The sequence below is a fragment of the Bufo bufo genome, chromosome 4, assembly GCF_905171765.1.
Source record: "Bufo bufo chromosome 4, aBufBuf1.1, whole genome shotgun sequence".
NCBI lineage: Eukaryota > Metazoa > Chordata > Amphibia > Anura > Bufonidae > Bufo > Bufo bufo.
In genome coordinates, this window is record NC_053392.1 from 80,231,019 (window position 1) to 80,257,254 (window position 26,236).

At 43.6% G+C, this 26,236-nt stretch overlaps 2 protein-coding genes and 1 long non-coding RNA gene across 8 annotated transcripts in view; 1 reads left to right on the forward strand and 2 right to left on the reverse strand.

Moving 5' to 3' along the window:
- Nucleotides 1–13,530, forward strand: part of MFSD2B (major facilitator superfamily domain containing 2B) — a 65,399-nt gene extending 51,869 nt beyond the window's left edge. The window contains exons 9-14 of one of the 4 annotated variants that reach the window (XM_040427418.1): nucleotides 1,674–1,760; nucleotides 2,348–2,428; nucleotides 2,912–3,021; nucleotides 7,343–7,486; nucleotides 9,140–9,316; nucleotides 12,774–13,530. In XM_040427418.1, the coding sequence (XP_040283352.1) occupies nucleotides 1,674–1,760; nucleotides 2,348–2,428; nucleotides 2,912–3,021; nucleotides 7,343–7,486; nucleotides 9,140–9,316; nucleotides 12,774–12,810 (636 nt within the window). In that variant the 3' untranslated portion in view covers nucleotides 12,811–13,530. Of the gene's footprint in view, nucleotides 1–1,673; nucleotides 1,761–2,347; nucleotides 2,429–2,911; nucleotides 3,022–7,342; nucleotides 7,487–8,095; nucleotides 8,164–9,116; nucleotides 9,317–12,773 lie in introns of those variants that run through there. The other 3 variants (XM_040427419.1, XM_040427420.1, XM_040427421.1) reach the window with 3 other exon arrangements.
- LOC120997371 lies at nucleotides 2,490–21,955 on the reverse strand. The gene is made up of 3 exons (XR_005778158.1): nucleotides 21,944–21,955; nucleotides 14,870–14,872; nucleotides 2,490–2,702 (listed from the first exon to the last, which is right to left on the reverse strand). It is a non-coding gene; the product is annotated as an uncharacterized LOC120997371 (long non-coding RNA).
- Nucleotides 21,956–22,892: 937 nt separating this feature from the next.
- Nucleotides 22,893–26,236, reverse strand: part of HECW2 (HECT, C2 and WW domain containing E3 ubiquitin protein ligase 2) — a 222,162-nt gene continuing 218,818 nt past the window's right edge. For all 3 annotated transcript variants that reach the window (XM_040427416.1, XM_040427415.1, XM_040427417.1), the window contains one exon: nucleotides 22,893–24,779. In XM_040427416.1, the coding sequence (XP_040283350.1) occupies nucleotides 24,668–24,779 (112 nt within the window). In that variant the 3' untranslated portion in view covers nucleotides 22,893–24,667. The remainder of the gene's footprint in view (nucleotides 24,780–26,236) is intronic.

Consider the following 26,236-nt stretch of genomic DNA (forward strand, 5'->3'; position numbering starts at 1 on the left):
TATAGAAACGCGTTGATACACTTATCTGATATTAACGACACTCTGCTCATGTCTGTAACCTATATGATATAATGGACATTCCACTATAGAAACGCGTCTGTGACCGATCCTATATTATGTACACTCTTATATTAGGTACATGCTTATAGAAACGCGTTGATACACATATCTGATATTATAGACTCTTTGCTCCTAGAAATGAGTCTGCAGCCTATCGGATATAATGTACATAGAAACACGTCTGTACACTTATCCTATATTATGTCTGCTCCGCTCATAGACAAGAGTTGGCACACTTATCTGATTTTATAGACACTGCGCCGTAGAAATGCGTCTGTAACCTATCTCATATTATAGATGGTCCTTCTGTCTTACCACTTGGACACCACAGTCAGCACTGACTGTGACATCTAAGAAGTTAAATAACCAGGATCAGGGTTATCTTCAGTTCAGCCCCTGCACGCCACCAACACTTTACATCATTATACTGGAACGACCTGCTTATTGTGACATTATAGCGCGTCATGGGGTGGGAAAAGTTTAAACTCTCAATAAACAACATATCAAAGCTGCATTCACTAATCATAGCTGTGCCCAGACGCACCGGCCCAGATTTACTAGTCCTATAAATCACGTAAGCATAGACCGTCCGTCTAGACCTGCACCAGATTTATCACGGGGCTCAAGGTGGATGATACATCTGGTGCAGGGATGGACACCTCTGTCTGACTCTATACCAAGTATTGGTTGGCTTACTTTGAGACACAATGGGGGAGATTTATCAAACTGGTCTAAAGTAGAACTGGCTCAGTTGCCCATAGCAACCAATCAGATTCCTCCTTTCATTTTTGACAGCTCCTTTGGAAAACGAAAGGTTGAATCTGATTGGTTGCTATGAGCAACTAAGCCAGTTCTGTTTTACACCAGTTTGATAAATCTCCCCCATTGTGGTGCAAAATGGCAAATAGGCCCTGCCTCTTTCAAGTTAAAGGGGTTAGCCAACACTAAAAGAGCCGCCCAGACCTGCCCGATCCAGGGTGGAGGTGATGCTCACCTGTTCCGCACCGCTGGATTCAGTCTGTTGGGCTCCTGGGCTGGTATTTCCACCCCCACGTGTTGCTGAGGACAACATCTGCCGACGGGGACACACATGACTGCTGCAGCCAATCACAGGCTGCGGCAGTGACCTGCTCCCCTTGCATCACGCATGATGTCACATGTGATGCAGAGGGAGCAGGTCACTGCAGCAGCCTGTGATTGGCTGCAGCAGTCATGTTTGTCCCCATCGGCGGATGTTGTACTCAGCACACCGCGGGAGCGGAACTTCTGGCCCGGCAGCCCAACAGACCGAATCCAGTAGTAGGGAACAGGTGAGCATCACCTTCACCCTGGATCGGGCAGGTCTGGGCCGCTCTTTCCGTGTTGTATAACCCCTTTAAGCTCTGCCCTTTCCTATCAAGCCTCACTCCTTCTCATGGGAAAAAAAAAAGTGTAGTTGCCAACCTGTGCCAAATAAGCACCAAATCATGCAAATTTTTGGCGCAGACACATTAGTAAATCTGGGCCTGTGTTTTTCCCGCCATGTAGTTGCAGATAGTCAGTCTTAGGGTCGGTGGATGGCGCTCTGATACATGGACCTCATTCACATGTATATTTTCTCTCCGATCTGTCAGCTTCAGCAGAGCAATTTTGTCCTTTTTTGCACGCACGCTGCAGGAGACTTACGGGATCACTTCCAGAACTTGGTGCTGACCATCTTGGTGAGTTGTCCTACGTGGTCCCTGTGACTCTTTTTAGCTCCTGTCTTCTGACTCATTCATATGACAATGCTAGAGGACTCTGTTGCTGTAGTATATTAGTAATTTAATACGCAGATGTCGTCCTTGGTCGGATTGGAACCTAGGACCCCAGCGCTGCTAACCACTGAGCCACCATGCTGCCCACAGGTCTACTTTAATAAATCTCCCCCATTGTGCTACTGGCAAACAATCCCATGGGATGAACAATCGTAGTTAAGATTGTTCATCCACACAGAGACGCAATGATCGCTGGTTGTAAATGCAGCTAATGTGCAGGCAATGATCGGGAACAAACGTTTATAAGAAATTCATTCCCAATCACTGCCAATGTAATATCACCCAATGGGCCCTTAGTTCTTACCTGGCAGATCCTATTGTTGATGTACAATTTTAGATAGCTAGGCATGAAATAGAAATATAGCTACAGATATGAAATATTGAAAGATAGATATGAGATGGATAGGAGATAGATGGATGATAGATAGATATGAATTATAAGTAGTTATCTATAGATAGTAAGAATATTTACATTCTTTCATTCTTTCCAGATTTCCGCGGTCTTGAGCATCCCATTCTGGCAGTGGTTCCTACAAAGATTTGGCAAGAAAGCAGCAGCTTTTGGAATTTCTGTAAGGACGTTACTGCAGGACGTGGTGCTTTATAAGTTATAAAAATAAAATATGTGCTGGAAATAGAAGCCACATACTGAGCACACAGAGCTCTGGCAGCTGCAACCTTAAAGGGGTTATCTGAGACTAAGAAATGCCCCCATATGCCCAGGCCCCTCACACTGAATCTACTTAGCTGTCTCCCCGCTCCGCCGCAGCTGCTTCTCCTCGTGCGCGGATGAAAACAACCGGTGTCGGGGGGAGCAGCCAATGGCAGGCAGTGATGGGGACAAGCCTCCCTAGCATTGCGGGTGATGTCTTATCCAGATAAACCCTTTCTGTACCCCCTATTAGGGTGTATGGACATAATAGAGGGGAGTCCTCGGCTCAAGACCCCCTCTATGTGCCAGAGGGTAGAGGGGTCATTGTATGCTTCTGTGACATCCTCTCAGTGGGGTGTGAAGACTTGTTCATTCTCAGTACTGAGATCTTTTTGTTTTGCAGTGCATGATCCCTTTTGCCATCCTGCTGGTGACCATCCCTAATGTGATTGTAGGCTATGCGGTAGCTGTGTCATCAGGATTGAGCATTGCGGCATCTCTGCTCCTGCCATGGTTCGTACAGATTAACCTGCAACATAACTCAACAGTTGAGACATAAAGTTTAGTATTTGCACAAGCTTGGGTTTCAGGTTGATCCAGTAGAAAGGCTAGAAAAGTATTAAAAATAATAAGAGTAATTTCTCACCTCCACCGTTCCCCCGCTGCTGCTGTTCCAGTGCTGCTCTGGTCCCCCTGTTCTCCTCTTCCTGGTCCCAGCTTGACACACCGCAAATGCCAGGAAATCAGCCAATCATTGGCAATAACAGTAAACTGCCTCAGCCAGTGATTGGCTGAGCGAGCTTTTGCTGCCATTTCTGTTATTTTGAGCTTGGGAAGGAAGTCGAAGGCAGTGGCGGGGGATCAATAGGAGGTGAGTAATGATTCCAATTTATTTTCAACATTTTATGGATCATTTTTTAAATCTTCCCAAACCCCTTTAACCCCTTCAAGATTAAGCCTTTTTTCGTTTTTTCCTCCCACCATCCAAGAGCCATAAATTAAAAAAAATTCCGTTCACATAGCCATATGAGGGCTTAATGATAGCATTTAATTTACCATGTCTTGTATTGGAAAAAATAAAATAAAATCTTTGTGGGGGTAAACCCACAATTTTTTTTGTTTTGATATTACAGCGTTCACTGTGCACTAAAAATAACGAGACCTCCTTATTCTGCGGCTCAATACGATGACAGTGATACCAGCGTTGTATAGTTTTTATTTTGTTTTATTACTTAAAAAAAAATAATAATTCAAAGGTTTTTAACAGCCAAAACTTTTTTAAATTTCCATCCCCAAAGCTGTATGAGGGCTTGTTTTTTGCGGAACAAACTTTAGTTTTCATTGGTACCCTTTTTGTGGTACGTACGGCTTTTTGATCACTTTTATTAAATTTTTTGGGGGGACAAGGTAAAAAAGGTAACAGATGGTAAATTATGTGTTTTTGATATTTTATTTTTCCCATTACGGCATACACCGTGCGTGAAAATTATTTTAGTATTTTAATAGTTCAGACATTTTCAAACGTAGTGATACCTGTTATGTTTATTTTTTTATTATTTATTTTTAGATGTAAAATTGGGAAAAGGGGTGATTTAAACTTTTTAACTTTTAATATTTTTATGTTTTTTTTACTTAACATTTAGCCTCCTTAGGGAGCTAGAACATGGGATGTCTTGAACCCTTATCTCATTAATAATAAAAGATCTCTATTAGGGTCCATTCACACGTCCGTTATAACACTCCGTTTCCGTTCCGATTTAAATCGGAACGTTTTTCGGATCCATTAATTTCAATTGCCTCTGCAAAAATGCGGACACCAATCATAGTGCTGTCCGAATCACGGAATCCGTTCCGTTTTCCTATTTTCGAGTATACGGATCCTGAAAAAAAATTAAGCTTGTCCTACTTTCTGTCCGTTTTTCGGGTCCGTTGTCCATTCAAGTCAATGGATCTGTATAAATGCGGATGACATGCACAAAACCATCCGAATGTCATCCGATTTTGCGGATCCGTTGACAGGAAAATGGATGCAAAAAACCCTCTAAAAAACGGAATAACGGAAACACGGAACGGATTCGGAAGCACTTTAGTAAAAAAACGGAAGGTTGTACTGAAAAACGAATCCGCAAAAAAAGGAACGTTTATCTGGAAAGGTAAAAATACTGACGTGTGAATGGACCCTTGTGGTGAATGGGATTCTGCTGTTCTCTCTGCCGAGCCATGCCTCATTCACAGCTTAGCAGGCAGATTAGCATAAAAGGCCTGGGAAGCTTCAGGAGGCCCCAGGCTGTCATGGTAACCGATCGGAGCTGCAGTCTGCTGCCAGATGTGATGATCGCTTTTGAATGCAGCATTTGAGGGGTTAAATGACCGGGTTTGCCCTCATCTCTGTTCCTCGTCATTGCGTCTGGGTGCCTGCTGTATTATAACGCCGGCACCCGCCACGTATGGCTCAGTGCCGCAGCCTGCATCATGCAGTCCCTCACACATTATAACATAAATGTAAGTGATAATGCATGAAGGGATTAAGCCTAAGGGCTCACGCACACTTCAGTGGGGCCGCAAAAGATGCGGACAGCACTCCGTGTGATGTCCGCATCCATTGCTCCGCAAAAAAAATAGAACATGTCCTATTCTTGTCTGTTTTGCGGACAAGAATAGGCATTTCTATGTATAGGTGGCCTATTCCGCAAATTGCAGCATCCGTTTTTGCGGATCCGCAATTCGCAGACTTCAAAACACAGCACGGTCGTGTGCATAAGCCCTTAAAGGGGTAGTCCAGATTCTATTTTGATTCACCTCCACTCAGTGGTACTTATGACGAAGTCTATACTCCGTGTTGCTCCGTTCTGACTCAGTGGCTCCAAGGCTGTCTCGGAATTCTGGTCCCCATCTGTCACCTTCTGCACGGATGGGGTCACATGCGCCACTGCAGGCACTGACTGGCCTCAACGGTGACATGTCCCTGAGTGGCTTGGGGACATGTCACCAGTGGCTGCAGCGGCGCATAGGACCATCCATATGGAGTTTGACACTCAGACAGGGACTGAGAGCCCAGTGAAGACAGCCCAGGAGACTGAATGGAGCAGCAGGGAGCAAAAATTCCTGCACTACCCTGCACTGTGAATATCATTTTACAGTTTTTATCTAGAAAAAGTCTACATATCACTTTGAGTAACTTTTAAAATACTTTATGTATATAGATGTATTAGGCTACTTTCACACGGGCGAGTTTTCCGCGCGGGTGCAATGTGTGAGGTGAACGATTTGCACCCGCACTGAATCCGGACCCATTCATTTCTATGGGGCTGTGCACATGAGCAGTGATTTTCACGTATCACTTGTGCGTTGCGTGAAAATCACAGCAAGCTCTATTTTGTGCGTTTTTCACGCAACGCAGGCCCCATAGAAGTGAATGGGACTGCGTAAAAATCGCAAGCATCCACAAGCAAGTGCGGATGCGGTGCGATTTTCACGCACGGTTGCTAGGAGACGATCGGGATGGAGACCCGATCATTATTATTTTCCCTTATAACATGGTTATAAGGGAAAATAATAGCATTCTTAATACAGAATGCTTAGTACAATAGGGCTGGAGGGGTTAAAAAAATAAATAAAAAAATAAATAAAATTTAACTCACCTTAATCCACTTGTTCGCGCAGCCCGGCTTCTCTTTTGTTTTTCTTTCTTCGGGACCTGGGTAAAGGACCTGTGATGATGTCACTGCGCTCATCACATGGTCCGTCACATGATCCATCATCATGGTAAAAGATCATGTGATGAGCGCAGTGACGTCACCACAGGTCCTTTACCCAGGTCCAGAAGACAGAAGAGAAGCCGGGCTGCGTGAACAAGTGGATTAAGGTGAGTTAAATTATTATTATTATTTTTTTTTAACCCCTCCAGCCCTATTGTACTATGCATTCTGTATTAAGAATGCTATTATTTTCCTTTATAACCATGTTATAAGGGAAAATAATACAATCTACCCAGCACCTAACCCAAACCTGAACTTCTGTTCCACATTTTCCCGCAAACGCACCCGCATCTTATCCGGGCAAAAAACATGACGCCCGTGTGAAAGAGGCCTTAGAGTTGAATGAAAAGTTGAATGACAGACAACATTTTTTACAGACGTGTTGGAAAACTATAATGGATTATAAGTAATACATGTCTATAGGTCAGATACTAATACTGAACACATTGCCAGCTCTAAAATGCTGAGAATTACAATCAAAGTGACCTGCTCAAGTACCACCAGCCTAAAAAAAAAAAAAAATCATGGACACGGGAAAAAAGTCCTCTATTTTTATGAACTGTCCAGGAATTTCTGGACGGTTGTCATCCCTGGTGCCATGTCTTCATGGTTTATATGCATTGTCTCATTGCTGTAATTGCACTGTGTTAGCTGATAAGATTGTCCCTGCTCTCTCCTCATAGGTGGGCTCTGATGTAACAAGCTCCTCCTGATGCATGGAGGCAGCCATTTTATTGTAGGCCACATGTTCTGTTCAACCCTGGCAAAAAAAAATCATCTTTTCACCTACTGCTTTGTGCAGAACTACAAGATTTCAACTCAGAATAAACTTTATCTGGATTCTTCATACATGGCCGAGCAGTGGAGCTGAACATTGTCTGATAGATAATCAGGAGGGAGTAGCACTTTCACTACAGACAAGCACAGCCATTCTGTCTCATGAACCTTGCAAGTGCTGCCTGGTTATTGGGTCAGAACACTTGGGTACATCTCGATAACTCTCTAAGGACAACCATCAGCAGCAAACTAGTGCATTATCATGATGTGGCACGATTTATTTTGTCTGATCTCTTCAGGTCCATGCTTCCTGACGTAGTGGATAATTTCCGTCAAATGAACCCTCGCGTGAACGGACTGGAGGCCATATTCTACTCCTCATATGTCTTCTTCACCAAGCTGTCTGCAGGGATCGCACTAGGAATTTCTACTCTGAGCCTTCAGTAAGTGATAATTGATTTATGGGGCTGCCGTCATTTATTTCAGGGACATGTATGGGTCATTTGGAACTTCAGGGACAACTAGACTGTAGCTCTACAAGACTGGTTGCAAGATGTAGGTGGAATCTTCCACCATCTATTTCTCTTTGTGGAGTCAAAAATCATGGACAACCCAACATTTTTAGAAATGTATACCCCATCCCTTTATATAGGCCATGCCCTGAAAAGTAATCAAATCAGTCATGAGTACTTCAGCGTACATGACCCCTTAATCAGCCCCTAAATTATTAAAACAGAGCCTACAATTAAGACTGACCTCAGACCACAACGATAACAGGAGTGGTACAGGATTAGAAAAATATGGCTGCTTCCAACAGCACTACACTTGGCCATTTAAGTGAATGGGGCTGAGCTGCTATACCACACTCAGGCCCCAGAACTTGGAGTGTATCCAACATGGCGGGTCTGGAGAATTGTGCAAATTCACTGCCAGTTGGCACCCTAGACTTTCACAACCTCCACACTTTGTGCATGTGAGGTCATATCTCATGGCCGCTTCCTCCAATGCCAGCTGTGCACGTCATGTCCTTAAAGTCCAATATGTCCCCACAGTTTACTACTAATGGAGGACTTGTTCATGTGATGTGACACCACATATTCTCTGGAGCAACGGAGACCAGGTAACTATATTGTAGTGTTCCCTTTTAAAGGCTATTGAAACCTTACAAAACATTGCTTTACATATGTTATTGATTACCTTGAGTTAAAAAAAAAAGTACCATCGGGTTTCACTCTGCAAATTTCATTCCTTCATTTTTAACCCTCTTGATATTCACAACCTGCTTCATAGATCAGTCATTTTTTATGTGGATGTGTCTGGATATGTGTGTCTAGGATATTGATGCCTTCCCCTGCCATCTGACTTGTGTGTGCTTTCCTCTCTACCTACAGCTGTGTGAGCTGCCACCATTGCATCATCTCCTCTTTCTACCATGTGTACAGCCTTCTGCTAATATGTCTAAGGGCTCATGCACATAAACGTGTGCCGGCCGTGTCCGTTTTGCAGGCTGCAAACAGCGGGTATGCAATATACGGGCACCAGTCGTGTATGCATTTTATCACAGATTCAAACCCATTCACTTGAATGGGTCCGCAATCCAGAAGATACGAAGCAGAGGGCCACAGAAGCACTATGGGGTGTTTTTTGTGGTGCGGACAGATAGAGGACCCATTCAAGTTGAATGGGTCTGCATCCGCCAGCGCAGGCCACATGGACGTTGCTGGTGCATTGCGAACCACAATTTGCGGTCCCCAATGAACGGCACGGGCGGCACACGTTCATGTGCATGAGCCCTGACAGAGAGAAGAGAGAGCTGCTAAAAACAGGAGCAGAACTCTGATAGATTTGTCAGATTCAGCAGCCCCAGCATCTAGGTGAAGGACTTACATACACTCTGTATAAGCAAAATGATACGAAAATTTGTATTGAAGACTTTGGGAAAGTTGCTTAGTTTTGCATGTAGGAGGGAAAAAAACCATTACAAATTGTAGTTCAAAGGTGTCCATAGTCTTCAGTTCAGATTCTTATGTGTAATACCATATACCGTTGACTGTGATGTTTTGGATCCTTTAGATACTGACTAGAGCTGTTAACAGATTTGCAGGTTACAGCAGTGGAGCTTGCAGGCAGTCCTATCATCTGGTGCTGACGCTCCAGCTCCTCATTGGTGCGGTCCCAGCAGTCCTCATTATCCTAGGACTTATCATCCTCATCTTTTACCCAATTACAGAAGATACAAGGAAGGAAACAGAGCTTATACTCAATAACATAAGGTAAAAGGCTAAAGTGATAAGAGATTTTAATATCATGGGGGGGGGGGGGATTATTAAGACTGCAGTTTCCAGCTTTGGCACTAATCAGCTGGATAGGTCATCAGTATCTGATTGGTGGGAGTCCAGCACCCGGGAGCCCCGCTGATCAGCTGATTGAGAAGGTAGCGGTGCTCCTGTGCGTGCCGCAGCCTTATCTGTGCTTTTCCTAGATCACGTGACCTAGGAGCGCTGCTGCCTTCTCAAAACAGCTGATCGGCGGCGGTCCCGGATGCTGGACCCACAGCGATCAAAGGATAGGTGATCAGTATAAAACTTCCAGAAAAACCCTTTAATAAAAAATGCACTGGACTAAGATGCAAAAAATGTGTTAAAAGGCGATGAGGGCTTTTAATACACTGCTCAAAAAAATAAAGGGAACACTTAAACAACACAATGTAACTCCAAGTCAATCACACTTCTGTGAAATCAAACTGTCCACTTAGGAAGCAACACTGAGTGACAATCAATTTCACATGCTGTTGTGCAAATGGGATAGACAACAGGTGGAAATTATAGGCAATTAGCAAGACACCCCCAATAAAGGAGTGGTTCTGCAGGTGGTTACCACAGACCACTTCTCAGTTCCTATGCTTCCTGGCTGATGTTTTGGTCACTTTTGAATGCTGGCGGTGCTTTCACTCTAGTGGTAGCATGAGACGGAGTTTACAACCCACGCAAGTGGCTCAGGTAGTGCAGCTTATCCAGGATGGCACATCAATGCGAGCTGTGGCAAGAAGGTTTGCTGTGTCTGTCAGCGTAGTGTCCAGAGCATGGAGGCGCTACCAGGAGACAGGCCAGTACATCAGGAGACGTGGAGGAGGCCGTAGGAGGGCAACAACCCAGCAGCAGGACTGCTACCTCCGCCTTTGTGCAAGGAGGAACAGGAGGAGCACTGCCAGAGCCCTGCAAAATGACCTTCAGCAGGCCACAAATGTGCATGTGTCTGCTCAAACGGTGAGAAACAGACTCCATGAGGGTGATATGAGGGCCCGACGTCCACAGGTGGGGGTTGTGCTTACAGCCCAACACCGTGCAGGACATTTAGCATTTGCCAGAGAACACCAAGATTGGCAAATTCGCCACTGGCGCCCTATGCTCTTCACAGATGAAAGCAGGTTCACACTGAGCACATGTGACAGACGTGACAGAGTCTGGAGACGCCGTGGAGAACGTTCTGCTGCCTGCAACATCCTCCAGCATGACCGGTTTGGCATTGGGTCAGTAATGGTGTGGGGTGGCATTTCTTTGGAGGGCCGCACAGCCCTCCATGTGCTCGCCAGAGGTAGCCTGACTGCCATTAGGTACCGAGATGAGATCCTCAGACGCCTTGTGAGACCATATGCTAGTGCGGTTGGCCCTGGGTTCCTCCTAATGCAAGACAATGCTAGACCTCATGTGGCTGGAGTGTGTCAGCAGTTCCTGCAAGACGAAGGCATTGATGCTATGGACTGGCCCGCCCGTTCCCCAGACCTGAATCCAATTGAGCACATCTGGGACATCACGTCTCGCTCTATCCACCAACGTCACGTTGCACCACAGACTGTCCAGGAGTTGGCAGATGCTTTAGTCCAGGTCTGGGAGGAGATCCCTCAGGAGACCTTCCGCCACCTCATCAGGAGCATGCACAGGCGTTGTAGGGAGGTCATACAGGCACGTGGAGGCCACACACACTACTGAGCCTCATTTTGACTTGTTTTAAGGACATTACATCAAAGTTGGATCAGCCTGTAGTGTGTTTTTCCACTTTCATTTTGAGTGTGACTCCAAATCCAGACCTCCATGGGTTGAAAAATTTGATTTCAATTTTTAATTTTTGTGTGATTTTGTTGTCAGCACATTCAACTATGTAAAGAACAAAGTATTTCAGAAGAATATTTAATTAATTCAGATCTAGGATGTGTTATTTTTGTGTTCCCTTTATTTTTTTGAGCAGTGTATATTTGAGTTCTGTTCTGTCTGTCTGAGCACCAAAAACCATGTTGAAAGGTGGATTTAGACGAGCCGATTGTTGGGAAGGAAGCGTTCCTTCCCGACAGTTGGCTGCTCGTTTAGTAAAGGAGACCGCACATTTACAGTACATGCAGCGATCTTCTTCACAGTATGGGGACGAGGGATCTCTATAGCAATCCCGAGGGATCTCTATAGCAAAAAATGTGTTAAAAGGCGAAGAGGGCTTTTAATATATTTGAGTTCTGTTCTGTCTGTCTGAGCACCAAACACCATGTTGAAAGGTGGATTTAGACGAGCCGATTGTTGGGAAGGAAGCGTTCCTTCCCGACAGTTGGCTGCTCGTTCAGTAAAGGAGACCGCACATTTACAGTACATGCAGCGATCTTCTTCACAGTATGGGGACGAGGGATCTCTATAGCAATCCCTTATAGCTGTCCTTATACAGAATCATGGCTTCGGAGCAGCAGATCGCTGTTCAGACCAAACAAACGTTTTGCTCGTTCATCGGGTGATCGGCGGCACATTTAGACAGCCAGATGATCAGGAACGATCGATCCCGATATTCTGGACGATTATTGGTGCATCTAAATGCACCTCGAGTCGGCCATGAGCTGGTGTAGATTTGAGTTATAAATTACAAAAGTTTCTGTCGTGAAGTATGTTAAATCTGTAGGGCCATGGTAGGCCATGCCCTTTTTTAAAGCCCCAGCCAAATGTGAGCAGTGTAAAATTGAATGTTGCAAATTTACGCACAAATATTTGCAACGTTTGTACGGCTGAGAAGTGTGTACAGCCTTTGATAAGTTCCCCCACATTGCCCAAACAGTAGCTCAGCAGGCACCATGGTGTAACAAACCTCACGCCATGTGATACCCACAGTACACGCTACGCACACAGTATGTGATATTTGCTGGCTGAATGCTGCGGCGAGGTGGCAGTATTTTCTGTTCCCCTACAGTATTGCTGGCCCCACCTACTTATGTTGGCCCCGCCTTCTGTCAGTTTGGACCCGCCTACAACATGGGGCCACTTTAAGGTTTTTTTTCCAGGTCCACTTTAAGTTTCCAGTACGTCCCTGAATTGGCCATTTTCATAGCCCTTGTTAATCATCCTATGTGCTGCAGTCATGGAGGGATAGCCGCATGGTGACAAGGTCACAGCTTCAATGTTGCAAAAACTCTGTCCAGAAATGATTTTCTGTGATGGTCAGTTTTTTATCATGGAGAAACAATGAGGTTGTACATTGATGTCTGTAACAAGGAGAGAACAAGGCATCTTGTCGGATGACAGCCTTTCCATTCCATAATAGCCACGGAGCAGCTGTCAAATGACAGCCTCCGCCTTCTTTGTGGTTGCCATCATTTTAGTGTCCATCTCTGTAGGCTTTGAATCCCTGACCTGTATCTGCCGGTAGAACGCCTGTCATTTTTTTGTGATTGTAAAATAGTCTCTTCCTACATTTTGCCAGGTTGCAGACTCGACGCTCAACCCTTATCGTTATCTAATCCGAACGTCCATCGCTGGAGAGACGAGCCTACAACACAGGAACAACTACCACGTAAAACCTTCAACTCCATCTGTTCCATCAGTGGAGTAACCAGAGTATGGAAACCATCGTCAGCAGCCGGTCGCCATCATAACCCTCCTGAGGTCAGCATAAGAGCCGTGAAGAGAACCTTTGGAGTAGCATTGCATCTTCCTATTGGCAGTGTAACACTATATTCTTCCCATAATAGGGGCAGATAGTTTTTGTGCCTGTGATAGAAAAATTCTTACAAGTGTAAAAATTTTTATGTGCAGTAATTATATTATAATGTGTGGGTTTCCTCCCACACTCCAAAGACACACTGACAGGTAACACAGATTGGAAGCCCCATTGGGGACAGCAAGCAATGATAATGTCTGTAAAGCGCTACGGAAAATCTTGGCGCTATAAAAGTGAGTTAAATAATAATAGTAATAATAATATAACAGCTTGGGCACACATGGGTGTGAGTACAGCCCATTTTCCATAGTAAATGCATCAACAGTGTTACCCATGGAACCATCAGATTTTGCCCTTCAGTTTCTAAACTTATACATGGGCTCTCTATTTGTGGTTGCCATGTGTTCTCCTGGGTTTGGAGCCAGTTTTGTTACCTGGGATTGTCCCGTGAAAAATATTCTACTGTTTTCAATCCAGCACCTGGATCTGAATAATTTTGTAATTACATGTCATTAAAAATGTATTATAACTACTGAGTTATTTAATCAGTCTGTATAGCGCCACCTGCTGTTTGCTCTTTGTTTGATTTCCCTGTCCATCCTCCAACTGCCACCAGCTGCAGCAGAAAGGACACCCGAAGCTGACAGCGTGAAATAAATCTAGCAGAACAATTGAAATAATGAATGTGGAGATCTCTGGATCCATGTGAGGTACAGGGCTGGTTCTAAATTGTGTATTATAAATTATGTATGATTTTCATTTTTTTACATTAATCATAAGATAACCCTTTTAAGATTCTGATTATAGGCAATATCTGCATGGAGTTTGTATGTTCTCCCTGTGTTTCTGTGGGTTTCCTCTGGATGTTCTAGTTTCTTCATACACTCCAAATTTTAGATTGTGAGACCCATTGTGGACAGGATTTTTTAGTTATCATAATGTCTCAAAGTGCATGGTAAACGTCTCTACAGTGACAGCCTGTAATATAACAGGTTAACTCTGAGCCAGCGTGGATCTGTCATACAGGAGTGTGTGTCTGATAATATATTGCACTGCTGGGATTAACAGGGCCGTGTCCCCTCATTAGTGGTGTTAACGAGTCCCTGTACGGAGAGAGAGCTCATATACAGTGCTGTCTCTCCTGACTGCAGGAGATGGAATTAAGATGGGTTCATAGACTTGCTACTAAGCCCGTCTTAAGAAGTGCAGATAGAGAGTGCTCTGTGCAAGCGCTTCTCTCTCCTGGTTCTAGTCATCGGACCCCAGCAATTAAAACTTTTTTTATGTCAATATGGCAAATCAAACTTTTTTTTTTTTAAGTACAAGGTCATAAAGTTTTATTCATCATGGTAATCAGTGGAATTGGCCATTTAAATCAGTGGAACCAGTTTTTGTGTATACTATGGCGTCGCTAAGGTGGGGCCAAAAATCAATGTCTGAAATAAACCTACCAGACCATGACTTTAAAAACTATAAATTAATAAGAAGTAAAGTTATGTAAAAAGTAGTGCCGAGCATTCGCTTACCGGTAGTTTTACTACTGATTTATGTGCTCCGTTCCAGTCTGTAGTTGTACCAAGTGACCTCCCCACTCTGACTAGCTAAACCCAATGGCATCTCATGTGTGGACTGGAAGTTAGTCCCTCTGTGCATTCCTATGAGTGTCTCAATTTGATTCTCCCGTTCCATGGTCTCTACAAACAGCTAATCCCTGCTGAGTAACAGACCTCTACAGATCTGGTGATGGCCTGTATGGTAAATATTGTCACCTTGGAGAACCTCTTTAACCCCTTAAGGACCTAGGACGTACCGGTACGCCCTATTTCCCGAGTCCTTAAGGACCCAGGACGTACCGGTACGTCCTGACTTAAAATCTGTATTCCGGCGCCCCAGGGGTTAATTGGAACGGGATTTCGGCTGAAATCATTCAGCCGGCATCCCGTAACAATGCAGGGGGGGGTCATTTGACCCCCCGTATCGGCGATCGCAGCAAACCGCAGGTCAATTCAGACCTGCGGTTTGCTGCGCTTTTTGCAGTTTCTGATCGCTGCGGTCCCTGACCGCGGGGATCAGAAACTTTAGAGTGGCTAAAATCATTATTTTTCACCCCCCCCTGCACCCCTGCACGATTTTATGCCGGAGGGTGGTGCGGGGGGGGGGTGTCGCAGGCGGTGGGGGCGTTGCGGGAGGCGGGGCGGTGCGGCAGGCGGGATCGCGATCCCCCGCCCGCCTCCCCATGAACGATCGTTGGCTTCTAGTGGGTATACCAGGGTGCCAGCACATTGCTGGCACCCTGGTATAAACGGCTGACATCTGTGAAGATGTCAGCCGTTTAACCCTTTCCATACCGCGGTCCGTACGGACCGCTGTATGGAAAAAGTTAACTGTCATTGGTCAGGGAGCTCCCTCCCTCTCCATCGGGGGGCTGCTGTGGCTTTGCAGCCCCCCGATGGAGAGGGAGAGAGCCCCCCTCAGCCCCGTCCTTACCCTTCCCCGTCTGCGAAGTTCTGAGCAGACGGGGAGGGTTCCCATGGCAACAGGACGCCTGCTCAGGCGTCCTGCTGTCCATGGTGCTGAACAGATCTGTGCTAAAAGCACAGATCTGTTCAGTGTAAGTAAAATACAGTACAGAACAATATATATTGTTCTGTACTGTATTATACAGACACCAGACCCACTGGATCTTCAAGAACCAAGTGGGTCTGGGTCACAAAAATGTAAAAAAAAGTGAAAAAAGTTAAGATAAAAAAAAAAACATTTATCACTGAATAAAAATAAAAAAAATAAAATAAACTACACAGATTAGGTATCGCCGCGTCCGTAACGACCTGATCTATAAAATGGTCATGTTACTTTCCCCGCACGGTGAACGCCATAAAAATAAAAAAATAAAAACTATGAGAAAATTGAAATTTTGCCCACCTTACTTCCCAAAAAAGGTAATAAAAGTGATCAAAAAAGTCGCATGTACGCCAAAATAGTACCAATCAAACCGTCATCTCATCCCGCAAAAAATGAGACCCTACTCAAGATAATCGCCCAAAAGCTGAAAAAACTATGGCTCTTAGACTATGGAGACACTAAAACATGATTTTTTTTTTTTTCAAAAATGAACTCATTCTGTAAAACTTACATAAATAAAAAAAAAGTATACATATTAGGTATCGCCGCGTCCGTATCGACCGGCTCTATAAAAATATCACATGACCTAACCCCTCAGATGACCACCGTAAAAAAATAAAAATAAAAACAGTGTAAAAAAAGCCATTTTTTGCCATCTTACGTCACAAAAAGTGTAATAGCAAGCGATCAAAAAATCATATGCACCCCAAAATAGTGCCAATCAAACCGTCATCTCATCCCGCAAAAAATGAGACCCTACTCAAGATAATCGCCCAAAAACTGAAAAAACTATGGCTCTTAGAATATGGAGACACTAAAACGTTTTTTTTTTGGTTTTAAAAATGAAGTTATTGTATAAAACTTACATAAATAAAAAAAAATGTATACATATTAGGTATCGCCGCGTCCGCGACAACCTGCTCTATAAAATGACCACATGATCTAACCTGTCAGATGAATGTTGTAAATAACAAAAAAAAAAAACGTGCCAAAAAAGCTATTTCTTGTTACCTTGCTGCACAAAAAGTGTAATATAGAGCAACCAAAAATCATATGTACCCTAAACTAGTACCAACAAAACTGCCACCCTATCCCGTAGTTTCTAAAATGGGGTCACTTTTTTGGAGTTTCTACTCTAGGGGTGCATCAGGGGGGCTTCAAATGGGACATGGTGTCAAAAAAAACAGTCCAGCAAAACCTGCCTTCCAAAAACCGTATGAAATTCCTTTCCTTCTGCGCCCTGCCGTGTGCCCGTACAGCGGTTTACGACCACATATGGGGTGTTTCTGTAAATTACAGAATTAGGGCCATAAATAATGAGTTTTGTTTGGCTGTTAACCCTTGCTTTGTAACTGGAAAAAAAATATAAAAATGGAAAATCTGCCAAAAATGTGAAATTTTGAAATTGTGTCTCTATTTTCCATTAAATCTTGTGCAACACCTAAAGGGTTAACAAAGTTTGTAAAATCAGTTTTGAATAGCTTGAGGGGTGTAGTTTCTTAGATGGGGTCACTTTTATGGAGTTTCTACTCTAGGGGTGCATCAGGGGGGCTTCAAATGGGACATGGTGTCAAAAAACCAGTCCAGCAAAATCTGGCTTCCAAAAACCAAACCGCGCACCTTTCACTCTACGCCCTACTGTGTGCCCGTACAGTAGTTTACGGCCACATATGGGGTGTTTCTGTAAACGGCAGAGTCAGGGCAATAAAGATACAATCTTGTTTGGCTGTTAACCCTTGCTTTGTTAGTGGAAAAAATGGGTTAAAATTGAAAATTAGGCAAAAAAATGAAATTCTCAAATTTCATCCCCATTTGCCAATAACTCTTGTGCAACACCTAAAGGGTTAACGACGTATGTAAAATCAGTTTTGAATACCTTGAGGGGTGTAGTTTCCTAGATGGGGTCACTTTTAGGGAGTTTCTCCTCTTGGGGTGCATCAGGGGGCTTCAAATGGGACATGGTGTCAAAAAACCAGTCCATAAAAATCAGCCTTCCAAAAACCATATGGTGCACCTTTCACTCTACGCCCCGCTGTGTGGCCGTACAGTAGTTTACGGCCACATATTGGGTGTTTCTGTAAACGGCAGAGTCAGGGCAATAAAGATACAATCTTGTTTGGCTGTTAACCCTTGCTTTGTTAGTGGAAAAAATGGGTTAAAATGAAAAATTTGACAAAAATATGAAATTCTCAAATTTCCTCCCCATTTGCCAATAACTCTTGTGCAACACCTAAAGGGTTAACAATGTATGCAAAATCAGTTTTGAATACCTTGAGGGGTGTAGTTTCTTAGATGGGGTCATTTTTGGGTGGTTTCTATTATGTAAGCCTCGCAAAGTGACTTCAGACCTGAACTGGTCGCTAAAAATTGAGTTTTTGTAAATTTCTGAAAAATTTCAAGATTTGCTTCTAAACTTCTAAGCCTTATAACATCCCCAAAAAATAAAATATCATTCCCAAAACAATTCAAACATGAAGTAGACATATGGGGAATGTAAAGTCATCACAATTTTTTGGGGTATTACTATGTATTACAGAAGTAGAGAAACTGAAACTTTGAAATTTGCTAATTTTTTTCAAATTTTTGGTAAATTAGGTATTTTTTTGTGCAAAAAAAAAAATTTTTTGGACTTCATTTTACCAGTGTCATGAAGTACAATATGTGACGAAAAAACAATCTCAGAATGGCCTGGATAAGTCAAAGCGTTTTAAAGTTATGAGCACTTAAAGTGACACTGGTCAGATTTGCAAAAAATGGCCTGGTCCTTAAGGTGAAAATGAGCCCGGTCCTTAAGGGGTTAAAGAGCAATTGTCATAGAATTTTTTTCATGAATGAATAGTACAGGTAAATATAAGAAACTTTGTTATATATCTTATTAGAGAAAGATGCTTTATTGTCCTTTTATCGGGCTCCACTTCACTAAGGCCGGGTTCACACGAACGTGTGTGACCCGTGCCTGTGAAGCGGCCCGCAAATAGCGGGCCGCAATGCTTGTTCGCCGGCCGTAGGTCAGCCGCATCGGATCGCGGACCCATTCACTTTAATGGGTCCGCGATCCGGCCGTTCCGCGAAAAGATAGGACTTGTTCTATCTTTTAGCGGAACGGAACAACGGGACGTAACCCCAGGAGGCACTCCGTAGTGCTTCCGAGGGGTCCCGTCTCGTGCGGCCGTTCCGCGATTCCGGATTAGCGGACCCATTGAAGTGAATGGGTCCGCATCCGTGATGCGGAATTCACACGGAACTGTGGCCGTGTATTGCGGCCCGCGATTTGCGGGCCGCAATACGGCCACGGGTCACGCACGTTCGTGTGAACTTAGCCTAACACTCAATTCACTGTTCAGAGATGGGCTGCCTGCTCACTGAAGGATCAGATTAGATAGAAAATAATGGAGAAGAAAGGATGGCTGCTGGAGACAGGCAAAAACACACTTACAGTTTTTTAAGTTATTTTCTGACTTATAAACTTACCTCCCCACAATCCAGTGGTGTCTGTCTCTCCACCTAGCAGCCAGAGCACTGGTCTGTGCTATAGGGCTGGAGATGATCAGAAGCAGAATGGGCAGCTGTCGAGTGGACTTTCCAGAGGAGTAAAGAGAAGGAGTGTGCGAGAATCACACGCCCATTCCCATAAGGTTGCCATGGTGACCAGTCCTTTTTGCTTTCCTTTAATAACCTGATTAGGGCTGCGGCCTGTGAACTCACTTCTGTTTTCGGTCACCTTACTCCACAAACGCAATCTGGGTCCCTAGCAGCCAAGGCCATGCTGACTTATGTTGGGCCAGTGGGCTCTAGCGAATACCTAAGAGAAGAAGCCTTTTTCTCTACATGGTGTATGATGACAGGCAACTGTTTTGCATTTGTTGGTTCCAGTCAGTGATCTCTGCAGTTATCTTTACACTGTCTTAAAGGGGTTATCCAACCACTATAATGACCACCCCAATGCCCAAGCACATCATGTAGATTATACTTATACGGGGAGGGGGGGGGGGGGGGGAAGAGGGCAGCCAATAGCAGGCCACAATGGGGACGAGCCTCCCTAGCGTCACCCGCGATGCTAGGGAGGCTTATCCCAGTCACTGCTTGCTATTGGCTGCCCCCCCCCGTCGCTGGATGTTTTGATCGGCGTGACAGGGAGATGCAGCGGCAAGGTCCCAGGCATTGGGGGAGGGGGTGTGTGTGTGTGTCATTATAGGGGTTCGATAACCCCTTAAATTAATTGCTGGATTTACATCTAAACGGCTCAGTACTGCTATGTAATGTCCTCCATTACTGCTGCTTCGTCTCAGGGTGGGCTACAGAGAGTTAGGGCTGTTTCACACGAGCGAGTCCATTGCGGGAATCGCGCTCCGTGTGTGAGTGTGATCCTCCGCTCTGGACTTGCAGGAGCGCACGGCATTATCATGATTTATAATGCTATGTGCCTCTGCTTGACCCTATTTCTACAGAATCATACTGACAGCTTTATGTCACTATGATTCTGTGGAAAAAAAGGCCATGCAGAGACACACAGCATTATAAATCATGATAATGCCGTGCGCTCCTGCAAGTCCAGAGCAGAGGATCACACTCACACACGGAGCGCGATTCCCGCAATGGACTCGCTCGTGTGAAACAGCCCTAAGGGAGCAGGATCCACTGGTTCTCCATGTGTATTGTATAGGCAGACGTGATTCCAGCTAGTCTATGCATACCAACTCAGAAGAAAATAAATAAAATAGAATTACAGATTGCAGAGGGAAAACTGCTAAAAATGCCAGATACGACGAGTCATATAATGGCCAGAAATAGTGTTATTCCTTATGTACACACGACAGCCTCTGAAAAATTGCCTGAAATGACAGCTACACTTTAAAGGAAATGTGTCACCAAAATTTTTATCTGCCAGTTAAAACCAGATGACAACACAGATCCTTTTTCTGTATTTTCTGCCTGAGCTGTTCTTTACAGTATATAGAGAATTCCTTTACGGCAGCCCCATGGTCCATAGACATAATGGTCAGGAGGGGACCCTACTGACTTCTATGGGAGAGTTTTTTAGGCATGCTCTGTGACCTGTGCAGAGGTCATTGTACAAGGAAAGGACAGGTAATCTGTGACAATCACCTATTGTCAATGGTGGATCCTGTCTTATCTATACACAGAGGTGGTATCATTACAGGCAGGATTAGAAAGATGGATAATCAGATAACTGGAGTAAAATGATCTGTACAGACCAGGAATAGGCCCTATAATTAGGCTTAGTCGCCAGTGCAAAAAACTGCAGGATTTTATGTTTTTTGTTTAAATATAGATAGTGACCTGGAAAATTAAAAATAACCATAAAAAATTAAGAGATTTAAACTATAGGTCACTTTATGATGACACATTCCCTTTTAAACAAGCCCAAGATAAGGGCAGTTTTAGGCCGAATGCACACGACCGTGGAACACGGACGTGAGCGGTCCGTGGTATCCTGGCCTGGCATCCTGCTGAGAGCAGGAGCGCACGGTGTCATTGGTTGCTATGACGCCGTGCGCTTCGTGCCGCCACTGCAGTACAGTAATACACTCATATAGATCCTACCAGTGTATTACTGTACTGCAGCGGCAGCACGGCGTCATAGCAATCAATGACACAGTGCGCTCCTGCTCTCAGCAGGATGCCAGGCCGGGATACCACGGACCGCTCACGTCCGTGTTCCACGGTCGCGTGCATTCGGCCTTAAAATAAGTAAAGCAATTGAACTACACACAATGCCCACAGTACATCTACACTCTGGGTGTGGGCATATAATACACAAGGTCGATAAAAAAAAAAGAGGAAAAAAGGTAGATAAAAAACTTTTTTTATTGAAGGTGCCAAATAATACATACAAGCACATTTATGCCGTTATAGAAATGAAAGCTCGTTTTTAAATGTTCATCGACATTTGAAATATTCCCTTGTAAATAGTACAGTAGCGGTATAAAAATAACCAAATGTATTCTCTTCTGTATGGCAATGCATTTAGTTGTCAGCATACTGTATACAATCTGTATTATGATCATTTAACCATTGCAGATGAAAACAGGTCTCATATTCAGTGAACTGTTTTTTGCTTTAGAAAATTTTTGGAAACGATATTGCATTAGTAATTAGGGGGAGAATTACTGTTCTTTTCTATACATTTATTTTTTTTATTTTATTTTTTTCAGTAAAGTCCAGATGATACACAAAACGATCCGTCATACAAAAACAAGAACCATGCTAAATGTTACAGTGCCTGACTTGACATAAATCATAATCCTAGCTCATACATCTTTAGGTCCTCGCTAAGTATGTCCTTAGACATGGAACCAGGACTGATAGTCCTAATATCAGCATTCACATTGGGCCTGGTGTGGATGTAATTTCAGTAGGAGATAAGCGGCTCAGCTCTGCTGATGCTCATCTCTGGAAGAACTGAAGACTGGAATAGAAAACTTCATTCTAATGGATCCTTGATGCTTGTCGAAGCCAGAAGGATCTACCAACACTATCTAGGGATTAGACATGTTGGGGTCGGGTTAGTAAAGCGTCCTTCGTACTGCTCATACTTTATTTTCACAGTAGGAGACCCGCTGCCCACCAGAAAATGGCATTTATTTACATACTCACATGTACAAAGCTTTTGTACGCATTTCAGGATAATGTGCCGATATCAAAAGTCAGTTACTTATGAAACATTCATCAGTACATATACATTACAAGAAAATACAGGGACCCAAGATGCTTTTCCCACTTTCAAAGAAAAAAAAAAACACCTTACAAACCTGCTCAATAAAGCAGACCGTGGAATACAGAGTGACAAATGTATTTATAAATACCAAAATATATCTAGTAAATAAATAAGAAGAATAAAATGCATATGTCAGGACTATTATGCAGTTACTATGTTATTATGCCATTAAAGCCTTAAAGGGGACCTCCAGTCCTGTTCGTGATGGACAGCAAGATTTAAAGGGGTTTTTGAGGGATTATTATATGAAGGACTATCTTCAGGATAGGTCATCAGTATATGATAGGTCTATCTCCTGATAAGCTGTTTAAAGAGGCAGTGGTGCTCCATTGAGTGTCGCGGCCTCCTCGCACCTCACCAAGCACAGCGCCGTACATTGTATAGTGGCTTTGCTTGGTATTGCAGCTCAGCCCCATTCACTCGACCGAGCTGCACCTAGGCTACGTGACATCACTTTCCAAGGAAGAGGCCACGGTGCTCACTAGAGCGCTGCAGCCTCTTCATACAGCTTTTTTTTTTCATTACAAATACAGTCCATCTTTCTCTATGGAGAAGAATATGAGTGTGCACCCATCCATTTCTACTTTGCACCAGAATCTTTTTCACACATGTGCAGTGCGAGGTTACAACAGGCATCTGTCGCCATGGCTCCTCGCATGATTACTATTCGAATACTGTAAAATGCCAGGGCTGATTGTTTTCTTTTTAGCATAGTGACAATGACATGAGCCTCCTTTAGCAAACCTGCCATTATTTGCATGCAAATGAGCCTTTAGGAGCAATAGGGGAGTTGCAACTGCAGCGCCCTCTGCACTTTGAGCACATCAGCCACCATAACCGCCAGGTTTCTGCTGCTTTACACAGTAAAGGCCCGAGGCTGTCTGCAATCGGTGGTAATGCCAATTGCAGACATGTAACCCCTCAGATGCCCAGGTGAAATATGACCACGGCATCTGGGAGTGCTAAAACAGAGAGCCTCTAGGTGTAACAGCAATGCCCTCATTGCTCCTTAAGGCTCATTTGCATATATTAAAATAGGATTGAGCGAATCGGGTTCGGATTTCTGTATCTGAACCCAATTCGTTTAAAACGTAATATGGACTCCGTCCTACTGTAAAATGTATGCCCTCCTTGGAGGTCTTTCCGAAGTTTCTGCAAATATCGTGAGACTTACTTCGTCTCGTTTCTATCATGTGTCAGTTGGTTTCCTTGCATAAATTACTGTATCAAAAGACTAAGCTGAACTCAGCTTCGTGCCTCATTATTTTAAAAGCAATCCGAACCAAAATCGCTCAACCCTCTATTAAAACATATTTTTTCTCAGTAATGCGGACACATATGAACATGGGACCAACACAGATGCCTTCAGCTGCCAAGTGCACATGGAACAGGTCAGCCAGTGTCATAGGTACAAAACTGCTGACAGATGCCCTTTAAGAAATGAAAGCTGAGCTATGATTAGTTACTTTGGGCAATGATCTCAGATTTTCTATTACATGGTTTAGAAATCATCATCATCATCATGTCCTGTTCTCTACCTGAAGATTCAGTTTAAGGCTTTCTATAAAGTTCACTTCTACAATACTGCTTCACAGATTCCTGCTTCCTTATGCAATTTTTGAGATTTATAATAAATTAAAAATAATTGCAAATAATGACCATATCAATCAAGATACATAAAGATATAAGTGACTGCAACATTTGCAGATGCACAGAATAAATAAGACAGTTTACAATACACTTCGTTATGTATAGTGCTGGCATATGGGTGGATGATTTGAAAACGGTGGTGACATACAGATGTGTAGAAAGCAGTAACATCCATGTCAGTTTGTTCAAGAACTATACATTGATCTAGAGAATGTGCAGGCCTTTTTTTGCTTGTGTTAGATCAGGTAAATCTGATAAAGTCACTAAAAGAGGTTGTAGATATAAACATGCATAGGTTTTGACACATTAAGTATTCAGTTAATCTGACCGATAAAGACTGATATCGGCTAGTGTAACAAAACTGAAGATGCGTACCATGCAAGCACCTAAACATTACCTGTAGAAATTGGAATGCATTATATAAGTCTACGTCCATTGATTCCAGTGTGCACTATTTTAATATTATTAATCATTTCCATTGTAATCCTTGATGCAATTCGTCCTTATAGTCTTGGCCGCTGACGTCTTCCTGTTGTATGTTTTTTTTTTGTTTATACCTCTGTGGCTATATCCACGTAAGTTCATGGATTTAAAAGCTTCTTGTTACAAAACGAGGGTCATTTTTGATTTTGAGACGTCTGTAAGACTATTCAAGGCCGAATGTACTTGTTTCCTCTACGGCTGTTAACAGTTTCTCGTACAGCATAGAAAATGAAGGATATGGCGGAAGATCAAGGCGATTAAAACACGTATGGGCTCTGCAAAAAGAAGAAGAAATAGAACCTTCAGTTTATTGTTTTCATATTCTGATACGTTGTAATAAACTAATTGTTATGGGTGTAACCGTCATCCAAATCTGAAATGATCCCATCCATAAGGAGAACAGTGAATGCCGTTCTGAACTGTAAGGCTGGGTTCACACGGGCGTTGCGGGAAAATGTACGGGAGCGTTACGGGAACACCCGCGATTTTTCTGCGCGAGTGCAAAAGATTGTAATGCTTGGGATCGGTGTTCTGTAGATTGTATTATTTTCCCTTATAACATGGTTATAAGGGAAAATAATAGCATTCTGATTACAGAATGCATAGTAAAATAGCGCTGGAGGGGTTAAAAATAAATAAATAATATTTTAACTCACCTTAAGCCACTTGATCGCGAAGCCCGGCATCTCCTTCTGTCTCCTTTGCTGAACAGGACCTGTGGTGAGCATTCATTACAGGAAAATGACCTGTGGTGATGTCACTCCGGTCATCACATGATCCATCACCATAGTAAAAGATCATGTGATGACCGGAGTGACGTCACCACAGGTAATTTTCCTGTAATTAATGCTCACCACAGGTCCTGTTCAGCAAAGGAGACAGAAGGAGATGCCGGGCTTCGCGATCAAGTGGCTTAAGGTGAGTTAAATTATTTTTTTTTAACCCCTCCAGTGCTATTTTACTATGCATTCTGTATTCAGAATGCTATTATTTTCCCTTATAACCATGTTATAAGGGAAAATAATAATTATTGGGTCTCCATCCCGATCGTCTCCTAGCAACCGTGCGTGAAAATCGCTCCGCATCCGCACTTGCTTGCAGGTTGTCCAAGAACTCTGGCTGTTTTTTGGCTTTCAGTTTCAGGCTGGGACCAGTTGACCTTACTTGGAGCATCAGGGGAACCAATTTCATTGGGTGGATGACCACCAATATACCTGCTTGAATTTGGCATGGGTGGCAGGCCCCTGGATCACTCTCCCACAATGCCCCTGTGTCAAGTTTGGGACAAGATGAAGTCATTTTACAATATCACAGGATGCACTAGTTTCATCTCGCCAAGGCATAATGCTACATTACCAGAGGTGTATAGATTAAAGGACATGTATGAATCGGGCATAGTTTGAAGCTTTGAGCTTTCGTTTCAGTATCTGCAGCTCCGCCATGTAATAGAGGTGCAGGAGAACACAGTGAACCTAACTATAGGACTCTACGACTGCGCTAGGCAGTACAATTTGGCGTGTATCCAGACTCTGGACAACTTTTAACCTCAGCACTTTTTGTTGCACCTTGTCTATAAGATGCTATCAGTTCTGCAAAGAATAGGAGCGAGGGCTGAACCCCCCAAGTGTCCTAGATGTGAGAAAGAAGGGGCGCATATAATGCACGATGAGGAAGTGTTGTCTTTTGGGACCCTACTGGATGGATACTCTGCAGCTTATTCTTTGGGTCGTGG